The sequence below is a fragment of the Alosa sapidissima genome, chromosome 10 (assembly GCF_018492685.1).
Source record: "Alosa sapidissima isolate fAloSap1 chromosome 10, fAloSap1.pri, whole genome shotgun sequence".
Taxonomy (NCBI): Eukaryota; Metazoa; Chordata; class Actinopteri; order Clupeiformes; family Clupeidae; genus Alosa; species Alosa sapidissima.
Genome location: NC_055966.1, coordinates 6,129,176 through 6,141,049, shown reverse-complemented (window position 1 = coordinate 6,141,049; position 11,874 = coordinate 6,129,176). Strand labels below are relative to the sequence as shown.

The 11,874-nt window shown below is 40.7% G+C and overlaps 1 protein-coding gene across 2 annotated transcripts; it reads right to left on the bottom strand.

Annotated features, from left to right (window-relative positions):
• Positions 1-2,695: 2,695 nt before the first annotated feature.
• On the bottom strand, positions 2,696-11,819 carry si:ch73-86n18.1 (uncharacterized protein LOC564061 homolog). Of its 2 annotated transcripts, none has more exons than XM_042107748.1 (6): positions 11,452-11,819; positions 10,886-10,996; positions 4,556-4,711; positions 4,164-4,315; positions 3,274-3,395; positions 2,696-2,970 (listed from the first exon to the last, which is right to left on the bottom strand). In XM_042107748.1, exons 1-6 carry the CDS (start codon positions 11,510-11,512, stop codon positions 2,808-2,810), a joined length of 765 nt encoding a protein of 254 aa, XP_041963682.1. In that variant the 5' UTR covers positions 11,513-11,819; the 3' UTR covers positions 2,696-2,807. The 2 variants fall into 2 exon arrangements, with proteins under 2 accessions (XP_041963682.1, XP_041963681.1); XM_042107747.1 differs by having other exon boundaries at positions 11,419-11,818.
• Between the last annotated feature and the right edge of the window lie 55 nt (positions 11,820-11,874).

Below are 11,874 nucleotides of genomic sequence, written 5' to 3'. Positions count from 1 at the left end.
GCACTGCAAAGAGGTACACTTTAAATGTTTAAGATTTTTTCATTTTTTATTATGCATATTTTCCTGAGTGTCTTTGCATGATCAGAGATGAATTATAAAATACACATAGCTCAGTAATGCAGAGCATGTACTCCCAATCACACACAATAGCCTATAGGCTACACTATTATAAAATGTACACTTGTACAAATGTGTCACATCAGTGGAATAAAGATAGACACATAGGCTATGCATGTCTGGATTCATATAGGTAAATATGATGCCACACAAACACACACACACACACACAGTCTTCAGAATCATGACTGGTGGCAGACATTGCCTTTGGGCACCAATGGCAGAATTACATTTTCAGTAGTTTAGAGAAAGGTTACAGGGGAGTAGAAAAACACACTTGCTTGGTCTTGTTTTAAAAACGTGAATTTATGTTTCTGCACTGAACTAATCCCTCTGAGAGAGAAAGAGAGGAGGAGTCCAGAGGCTGATATGTGTAGAAAATTTACTGTACCTCTAAAAAAGAGACGAAATCGTTAGATAATGCATGTTGCATAATGTAATGCCATTAATAAAGGAAGTCACAAATGATGGCTATTTGACTATAACTCAGCAAGGTTTAAAAGAGCACAAAGGAGAATCTGACTGAAGGTTCTCCTGTTCACTCTGCTTCACAGAATAATAACATCCACAGTCGAGACCCCAGCAGGCAAAAAAGAAGTGAAAACATGTAGGATTTGTCTGATGCATAAATATACACTTTTAGCCTTTTCTTCTTAGTTTTGCTGCATCTTGAGTTTCATACATTTGTCTTTGTGCAGAGAAAGGTATACCCCCTTTTATTGAGTCGTTCAAATAAAATCAGCACACACGCCTACACACACACAAACACTCACTCAGACACACACAGACACACATTCAGACATACCCACTTAGATACACACACACACACACACACACACACACACACACACACAACCACACACACACACACACAATTTGATTGAAGTGGTGACCCACAAAATTCAAAGGTTAAAGAGAGAGTTGAGCTGGAGATTCTGGCTGAAATATAAAGTCAGTGCTCGTAATAGTGAGCCTGAGGTTCCTGAAATATTGAATGGATTGGAGAAGGCATTTGGAGAGATATCACATATATACCCCGAGCCTCTGCCATCCTTTACCACACACTCTAGTTATGCAGGACATGTGTAATTCATGTTTTTCTGACAGACGGATTCAGATCATTTGTGTTGCTGAATCCTTCTAATTAAATCTAAAAAATGTGCTCTCTTTGAATCAGCAACATGTAAAATGGCATATTTGCATGATGATAACCAAGGTTGGCTCTAGGCAGGGGTCAGGGTGGGCTAAACCCACCCAAGCATTGTCTTGCCCACCCAAACTAAGTCAAGAAATGTTTTTTTCAGTTGTGCATCTTCGCAGTGTGCAGCCTCAAACCCAGCTTGGATGTACATGAGTTAGTGTTGAGTGTAGTGGTACTGTAGCTAGCTAGCTGGTAGTTGTGCAGTAAGCTTATGTATGTGTTAGGTAGACTAAACACCCCTCCTGATGCCTTAAAGGCCATTTTTCACGTAGATCTCTGTTTCTCAAAGTCACTGAGTACTGTTGGTACGAGAAAAAAAACCTGAAAACAATCAGTGCTACCTTGCTCAAGTTGCAGCAGTTTAAATGGAGCATGATATCACTTTGCAAACCTTTCATATCTGTCTATTTAATATATTCCTTCATCAGTACACTGACTGTGTTGATTAAGTGGACAGTGTTTGAGACAGTGTTTGAGACTGTGCTGACCTGCCTGTTACATCTCATAGTCCAAATACTGGGATGCACTCAAAAAATGACAACTGAACTTGTCAAGTGGTACAAAGTGGAGACAAGTCTCTGACATTGTCAATGCATGCCCAGATTGCAATGTTGGCTACCACATAACTGGTTCCATTTCGATTGGATGACTAAAGTTGAAAAACTGATCATTAAAGTTTCCAAGAAACTTGAGGTTGGTATCAGAGGCAGTGTATGTGTGTGAGCAACCTGCAAGTTTCTCATTGATCATCTTCCTGAATCTCAATATTATGATCACAACAAGTCTGGGCAAATTACTAAAACAGCACCAAAATACACACCTTTATTATTTTAGTTTAGTTTAGTTTTGTATTTTGATACAAAATATGAAGCCTCTTCAACAAAATAAAATACAAACGACAAAATACTATTTTGTATTTGAAATACTTATTTTAAATACATGTATCAGAAATATTGCCCATCCGTGGCTTTTGGCTGCAGCAACTCAAGCTAGGTAGTACTGATTTTTTTGTGTTTGTGTTTTTGTGTTAATGTCAATTTGACCACTTTGCTATGTTGCCCACCCAAAATTTCTACTAGCCCACCCAAATATAGTAGGCTAGAACTGACCCTGATGATAACTCAAGTTTCTATTCACATGTGTGCATTTGTTTTGGAATAGATATACTGTGATGTATGAAAATCAGAGTTGTGATTGTGAATTAGTCATAATTAATTATTAATTAGAATGAGTAATTAATTACATAAGCCATGGTGGAACACCTACAAAAATAGAACACATAATCTAACTGTTAATTCAAAAGCTCCTTTGTTTTTGGTTTTTGAACTGTCTTCAACAAGGAGATTCCACTAAATGATGTTTTCGCTGAGCACAAAATCAGTCGAAGAAATTTTATTCTTACAAACAATAAAAAAAACCTAAAGTACCAGAATTACAGTATATTTTTCTGTCAGGAACACAGAAAGAAAGGGTTGTCATTCAGTCAGCTTCAATCAATGTCAAAAGCATCCATCTGACAGATGCGCTTGTAGATATGATCGCAGGGCACATCAAACCAGGACTTGGAGTGGGAGTCCAGAACTGCACAGTCTTCTCCATGGATACCCCCCGAGAGGTGGTTATTTGGTTCAGACTCCCAGTGGTTCCAATACCTGCAGGAGACAGCACATAGCTTTCAGCAACAAAAAACAATTCAATGTCTAACACATCAATGGCATACTGTACACTACTAACACTAGCCTTATGGAGTGGAAAGCTCTTTCAGTTTGGGGTTAACTGATATCAGTCAAACACCTACTCAAATCACATTAAACACTTGAATTAGGGTTGTAAAATCACTAATTACTCAAGATTTTACATGCCTTCTGATCTGCATATTTCCTTTGTTTCATCAACTCTCTCTATCAACAGTTCAATGAAGAAGTTCATGTTGAGGTATTGAGTGATATACATACGTGTCATTTACAATCTTATTGTCCACCCATTTCCAGATTCCTTCTGTCTCACGGTCTGACAAACCGATCCAAAAGTGATAATCAAAGCCTCCAATCTTCTTCGCTTCTACCTCCAGCAAGTCCTAAAAGTAAAGGAGTCGCAGGTCTCAAAATCATACCTTAGTGCCCTTAATGTTTTCAAGAACACACATAGGCCTACCTCACCATACATTTGTAGATGTGGATTTCTTAAATGTGTTTGAAGTTTTTCTGCAATTCAAAACTCAGATGTATAGAATACATATTATGGCAAAATGTTGTGGCATTCATACCAAATGTACATATGCCCTTGTAGGCTATGGCTTGGTGCTTGTTATCATGTGTTTACAAAGCAGTTGTCAAGTTTATGTGTTCTGCATCATGTGTCATCAATCTGAGTTTACCATAATAAAAGTATTCTCATGTCAGTCACTCTGATTCCAATCATGACCAATCCTGGGACTATATTTACTATATAATTTATTTAGTGAATTGCCCTTCACTGCACACTATCTGTCTGTTTTTGTATGTGCACTCAGAAAACTGTACAGCCCTGGCTCTATAAATAGGAAACAAATACAGTGGCTTGGACTAATCCATAAACAATTCAAGGGACAACAGGAGTGGTCTGACTGTTGAAATATCATCAAACTTAATCAATCGTACATTCTACCATTATGTTGTTGGCGCATCAAATATATCAAATCACAGTAGATCTGTTGTCATTAGCCTGTATTGTCATTCACACACGTAACTTTCAAAATTCAAATAAATGCAGGAGTTTGTGGCTGTTGGATGATGGACCTGTCATGACTCCGTGAAATCAGAGTGACGGTTTGTATTGCGCTCAGGTACTCATGTAGCCTACTCACATGTTGCTTGTGAGTGTACAAGATGGCTAAATGACTGCCCATATCTTCACAGCTGTCCCGGCTCTTCTCCCAGTCCATTTTATCACCGCTGAAGTAGTAACACTTATCCTCCAAATGCAGCCAGTCCTCTGGACAAGGTCTGCATTTCCTCACTGCAAGGCCACATGGGAGAAGAGATAGCGACAGTCAGCAGAGCAATCAAGAGTGAAAAGACAAGTAGATGAGTGAGGAGAGAGTCATGGTCAGTGTGTAGAATAGACGGAGAATGGAGAAAGAGTGGGAAAGGACAACCATATCTTGATATACGACTGAGTTGCTTCATTGATTTTTCACAGATGGTAATCTTACTGGTCGCTGGTCGTATCACAAATGCATTCTTTTGGTCCATTCACCTGTCTTGGAGCAGCTGTCTCCCAATGCTGAGTAGTCCTTGCACAGGCGATTGTATCGGGTCTGCAGGGAGTTCAGTTTTAACACCGGCGACAAATCATTTGCATCCTGACCCGGCATTTCAGATCCTGATGTATCTACATGAGGTCTGTTGAGCACTGTTGAAACACACACACACACACACACACACACAAATGCTTCATTGTTTTGACATAGCATTTAAATAAGAGTAAGCAATGAGTAAGAGTGTGAGAGAAACATGCTGAATCACCAGGGAAGTCACTATTGAAATACAGGGGGGGCTTAGGGTTGTAGGTAAAAATTTAGCCCCTAGGGTTGTAGTTGTATCATACCTTAAAAGGATTTCAATGAATTGAAGGATATACCGGTATAATCATGTCTGTATCTACCATAGAGCATTGGTTCCCAAAGACTGGGTCGCGACCCACGGATGGGTCGCAGGAGATTTTATTTGGGTCGCCAGCACAATTTATGTTGTGTAATAGGCCTAGTTTATACCATTTAACCAGGAAAGCTATCCGTTTTCTATTAGGATATAGTTTGTTTACCACAGTGACGGCCCTAGAATAGCTCTGAAACTGGTGGCGAACGCGTCGCAGAGGGGGCAGCGTGCATCTCACTCGCAAAAGGAAACATTTCTGTGGGGCGCCTGCTATGGACCTCGCAGTTGCAAAACATGAATCCGCATGAACATTAACGGACATGAATCAGCATGAACGTTAACGGACAGCTTCCGTTGACCGATTAAAATCTAGTTACCATCATAGACATAATATACATATATAGTATAGTATGTCTATGGTTACCATGCTGTCAACTAAAGCAGACATCCGTATAGCGGGCATGGCTATTCAATTTGCGTCATAGGCGCATGGCGATGGTCTGTCATTTTTAAAAAGTGGGTCCCCAGAAAAAACGTTTGGGAAACACTGCCATTGAGGACAGCGAGGTCAAGTCCTAGGTATTTAAAAAAAAATTTGAATATTGTGGGAAAATATTGGTTTAAGTTATAAAACTAACCTAGTTATGAACTGAACAAATCTATGGTTCTACACCATTCAGTGACAGACTGGGACAAAAACGGCCCTGGGGGTGTTGGTTGGTCGTCAATTGCACATTATATGATATTATATTATATTGCTATTTGCAAGAAACAAATTTTTATTAGCGTCTCAACTGAAAAACACAAATTCTGAAAAATACACCACATGTCTCCACCATGTGCGGGAGTAGGCTGTTTCCAGAAATCCATCTAATTTTGTTTTTAACGTTTTGACATATCTGCCCTGCTCTGTGCAGCTTGTTTTCTGGGGGAGTGTTAAATTAGTGTTACAGTTTTTCTCTTTCGCTTTGGCACATTTCTCAGATCATTCTTCTCAGATTGTGCAAATGTTAATCAGGATTCGATAAATGCACCAAAGAAAAACTGTGATAAATGCATCAAGAAAAACTGTGAGATAGTTTAGGCCAGTGGTCTAAAACTCCCGGCCCGCCAGACAGTGTCTTGCAGCCCCTTGCTTGATTTATAAGTACTGGGATTCGGCCAGCATATCAATTTCGTTATTTCCATTTGCTTCTTAAAAATAGGCTATTCAGCATTTAACTGTTAAATGCAGCCTGGCAGCCTACTCAACTAACGTTAGCTTTGGGACTGCAATTGCATAGATAGACCAATGCAATTGCATTAGTTAGCACTGCTGTGGGTCAGCTACAACAATCAAAAGATCTTACCACAAGGGAACCAACAGTAGCCCAGAAATCTAGACGCACCCTAGCGGCAGCAAATGTAATTTGCAGCCAGGGTAGTCTAGCAACTCTCCGTTGGCTTGCGAGCTGGAAAAATGAAACTTCTATCAGACCAATCACATCGTGTATAGAGTCGGCGACGGTTCCGCGTGAATTTCCTGCTACTTGAAAACAAAGATGGACGCTGCTGCTGGCGAACAGCGGTCTTTAAATGCGACTCAAGTTAAGTTTTTTTTAAATGGCAAAAGCTTGATCAACTAGCCAGCTCTGCTGGTGGGAAAATGCATGGAACTCATGAGTTGTAGCGCTATCCTATTGCGTGCAGAGGAAATTTGAAAGACAACCGTTTATCCCGCCCCTTGGATTGAGCAGTGCCTATGGTAAATTCCCAGACCCTACATCCAACAGAGCTATTCCTTACAAATACGTGGTCGTTGTGGTAGCAAATGTCTAGACAAATAGACAACAAGGCAATTCATTCTTCGTCATTCAATAATGAGGTAACAACCTTCTCAACTGTTGGAACCAATTTCTGTTAGGGGGTGCGTTGAAACGGGTGGTGTGTGCATGATAGCCTACCTATTCGCCTTATTCACCCGGCGGCCAGAACGAGGCTACAGGGTACATTTGCCATTAGGCCTACACCTCAGTCCAACAGATGGTAGTAATGCACTCCGTTTGCAAACTGACAAAAAAAAAACCTCACCGAAAAAGAAGAAGGGTTCGTTGGCCTGTTCTTCTTCAGTGAGTTTTTTTTTTGATGAAATAATAAATAGCATCATTTTCTTTGCGCAAACATTGAAGGGTTAATGTTTCCAAAAATCGGTTATAGCGTTTTGAAAAACAGCTCTTCACATGCTAGGCCATATCGTTTTCAAGACAGTATAGGCTACCCATAGCCTATCTGGGGAAGTATGATGTGATCATGCTTTCATCTTATGTCAGCCTTTATTTCAAGGAAAAATACTTCATGTCCGGTAAGGTCTGCTGATTCTGATATATGGTTTGCCATGTGTTAAGGGAAACGTTCGTGAGATCACCGAGAGTAATGGATGGGGATGGACGGAAGCTGTGTGCAGAATGACAATTTATGCGTCATAACTATTAATTCAATGCGTGACAAGTGAGCAATTCAACAGGGAACTAGATGTACCGCATAGCGGTACAAAATATGACCGCCGCTCAGTCCTGTACAGCCGTTCTGCGAAAATGAATCACACTTCAATTTGTCTCCATATTTTACTCCATCCCCCACTCTTGAAACTGTTGTGTATGCTTGTTTGGCATGCCTGAGTGTGTGTGTGCGGCTGCACAGAAAGTAGCCTACTGGTGCTGAATAGGTTAATAGATTGTAGAATAGCCAAAGAAGATGTAGCATTGTTATAAAACCTTTAAAATCTCTAAACAATCACAAGTAGGGCAGTTCATCACAGTTCATCCATTGCAACTGGATTGATGAAAGGTCACTTACACCTGTAGGCTACATTGTATTTGGGAAAAGCAAAAGGTATCAGCATAATGTTATTTTTTTTTTTATTTTTTTTTTTTTTATGTATTTATAAACAAAAACATCTCTGTCAGTTCCATGCCGTTTTCAACAGCTATCAAAAACAAAAGGTCATTTTTGGATGGATGGATTTTTTGTGAATGTTTCTTCTTCTACATAAGATTTTAGTCATCTTTAGTTCATGTAATATTTTATTGTCAATGCACAAATTAAGTAACATTAGTCTGAAACGTTATTGTTAATGCACAAATTAAGTAACAGTAGTACAGTAGTAATCTAACCAGTGGTGCAAATAACTGACATGTCCAAATGGGCCTTGATGAAATGCGTCGCTAGACTGTTCATACACATTTTAACGGGCCAAAGTTGAAGAGCTTTTGTCCGTTATTGTTCGTGCAAATATAGGCTGATTCATGTTCCCTTGCATTGTGTAACTGAGGTCCATGGCTAGTCTGGCTTTCATCAGACCAAGCTCAATCTTTTAAGAAATCAAAAAATAAATAGCGGGCAGATCAGGCTGGGTTCACCCAGCCTAGTCCATAGGCACCCGATATTGTTTAATTTTCCGATTGAGATATACACGCTCTGGCTATTCTAAATGCAAAAATGCATCAGGGAGTTATGACAAAACTGTAACTAACAAACTAGATCCTAATAGAAAGCTGTTAGCTTCCCTAAGCTACAGGTAGGATTATAAGGTAGGCCTATTTACAACATAAATTGTCAATAGGCTATGCTGGCGACACAAATAAAATCTCCTTTGGAAACCAACGGCTTACGCCTTACAGTATCAAGCGGACTTAAACTGCCATATCGTGGCGAAAAGTTGTAATAAAATTCACGCAGCTCCATGAGTCAAGGAAAGCGCGAATGAAGTAGCCACTTCTAAATGGGACCCACTACACAGTAGCTTAAGGTGTGTTGCTAAAGCAACCATAATGAAATGAAGGTGTCATTGTTTGGATACTTCACACACACGTGCTTTTTAATTTCACAGACTACAACTACCAAGCTGGAATCAAAGCACATCGATTCCCCTCTCACATCCTGCACGCACTTAAAACAAAATAAACAGGCGTCTCAGTCTCACGCATGTATAGGCAAAACTGTATCAGACCGGTGTAACGTTGGTAAATCTTCCATTGCACAGAATGATTTTGTAGCACGTGCAATAAATGTCAGTCGAAAGATACAAACAGTGCTGCTATCAATTTGCTTGGTATAACTGCATTTATAGTTTTCTACAAATGCAATCAATCAAATTGGCCTCCATCACTCAACCAACGCTAACGGTAACATTACCTAGGTCCTTATTGATATTACAAGATTAACGTACCTGCAGTAAAAACCAAGCATGTCCGATAAACATCCTCAGATTTATTTCGGCTTCAAGAAGAAATGGGAATTACACTTCATGTGAACATCGTCCTATCCTTATTAGATGTTCGCTGCTGTAAATTACAGTCCTTGTAGGAAGCGTCCATTGTTTTTCCAACCCACTTTTAACTTCCAACAAAATTACGTCTCACTGCAACGATGCGCCATCTAGTGGACAAACGACTACTTATCGCCAATACTGAAAATGCAGCCATGATGATGATGATGAATATTTATTTTGGCTTTCTTTTAATCCTACTGAATTTGTAATTATGTATCGGCAGTTCTAATACCGATAGTATGTGGGTGCCTGTGTGTGTGTGCATGTGTATATGTGTGCCCATCTACAGGCCAATGAGTGTACAGTCACTAAATGTACACATAACCTAATTTTTTTAGACCCCCCCATGGATGAAATTCTGAGAAGAATCCAGAGAATGCCAGGTCAATCATACACATAAAATTTGGTGCAGTTCTGAACATCTTAACTGAAGATAGGGGCGATTAAAGCAGAATAATATTGCATTTTCATTTTTTACCCCGGGGGGGGGGGGGGGGGGGGGGGGGGTGCAAATCACAAATGAGTGATTATGGGCCAGGTTGATGTGGGTTCAGGTAGTTATTTAGGAAAAACTGTTTTTTTTGCGGTTCGGGGGGCCCAGCATGGGGGGGGGAGGGTGGTGTTTATGCACATGTGTGCACATGGAATGGGTTAACATGACCCCTGGAGGCAAACATACGGAAAAAATTGGTCATCCTAGGCCCTACGGTTCTCAAGATATTCACAGAAAACTGTGTCTGCCCTACCCTCCTTTCGGGGGGTCCAGTACAGCGGGGGGGCTACAGATCAAAACGAAAACCGATGGTTCCATGCTATCCATGTGGGGTTACATGCCCACCAAAGTTTCCTGTACCCCGGTCTTTCAGTGTCCCGGGAATCCTTGTTGGTGTACGGTCACTAAATGTACACATAAATTATTTTATTGTAAGGCCCCCCATGAACGAAAGTTCACAAAACTTGGCATGCATTCGGAGGGTGTCATAATGATCCTACACTTTCAATTTCGTGCAGTTTTGACCATGTCAGCCAGAGATATTGTGGTGAAAACACCTAATTGTTTGCTTTTTAATTTTTAACTAGGTGGCGCTATACATGAAATAAGTGGTAATGGGATGGGTTGACATGCCCCCTTAAGACCAACATACAAAAAAAAGGTGGACCTCCTAAACCTTACGGTTCTCAAGATATTCACAGAAAACTGTGTCTGCCCTACCCTCCTTTCGGGGGTGCAGTCCAGCGGGGGGGCTACAGATCAAAACGAAAAACGATGGTTCCATGCTATCCATATGGGGTTACATGCCCACCAAGTTTCGTCTACCCCAGTCTTTCAGTGTCCCGGGAATCCTTGATGGAAATTTGGACATGCGAAAAAAAAAAAAAAAAAAAAAAAAAAATCTGACTAAACCTATATGACCGCCGCTTCGCTGCGCGGCGGTCATAATAATGGGTGTGAATTTGGATGCATATTATTACTATATATATTTTTAGGGGAGCTTTTGATCATCTTAGGGTGGCTTCAGCCCCCCAAAATAGGCCTAACAATGTCCCTGTGAATCACTATATGCACTACGAGGACAGAAGAGATCTAGTAAAGGCAGGAGGATATAATCATTTACTTACGTAGTACACCCAGTGCTATATTGGCACATAGTGATGCCAGTAACACAGTGAACACCAGCAGGGCTCTCTGACCACGCAGGCACTCTGCCCCCCTCTTCACCCCAGAGGTACCTGATTAGACACACCAGACTTAAACTCACTGACTGACACTTCTCTTTTCACTGACCTGAGGAACAGTATCATAATGATGGCAGTCAAAAATGTTAATGTTCTTAATTCTTTGACTTATAATAGAGTTCTTTATGGCACTATGACAAAGTCCATTATCATCAACACAAGGTGCCAAAATTGAGCTATTATCCAGGTTCTAAACACCAGGCAGGGATACAAACAGCAAACTGATGAATGGTAATATGTCTTGTTTTACTCTATAACCATCATGGATGGCATACTAATTCAAAGCCAAACTCATTTTCCACCGAAACCATAAAACAGACCTGCTTTCATTAACTCTAGGCTGCCAATCACTGTTATAAAAATCTATTACTGTAAATAGCAGTATGCATGCAATCCATGCTGGCACTTTAGCCTACCTGTAGTGGACGTGTAGAGAATAGGCTTGTTACCTCTGGGCGAGAGATCCTCGGTAAACTCATGCAGTGATGTATAATGTTCAGACTCCTCCATGGCCTCAGACTGGGATAAATCACTGCTGCAAACCGCTGGCTTTTTGCAATCAACAGACGTGAAAAAGGAGAGGAGTTTGTTTTAATCCACGGAGAGACCAGCCAGTCAATGCTGTTTGGTGCACCTCTCTCCCCAGAGCCAAGGCAGTGGAACACTATGAAAGATCAAGTCAGTGCAAGTCCAGGCTGTGATACGAGCTTTGTGTTCGCTAGACAGTCAATTTGTTCTCCTTTCTTGTAACTCAGTCAGGCTTACAGTGACAGCTCCCTGTTTCTTGCAAAACTTTATGTAGTGTCCACACGTCTTCCTCTCCCTCTGTCTCTCTATCAAACCCCCTGCCTCTCTTTTTGTCCCCTCCCTCC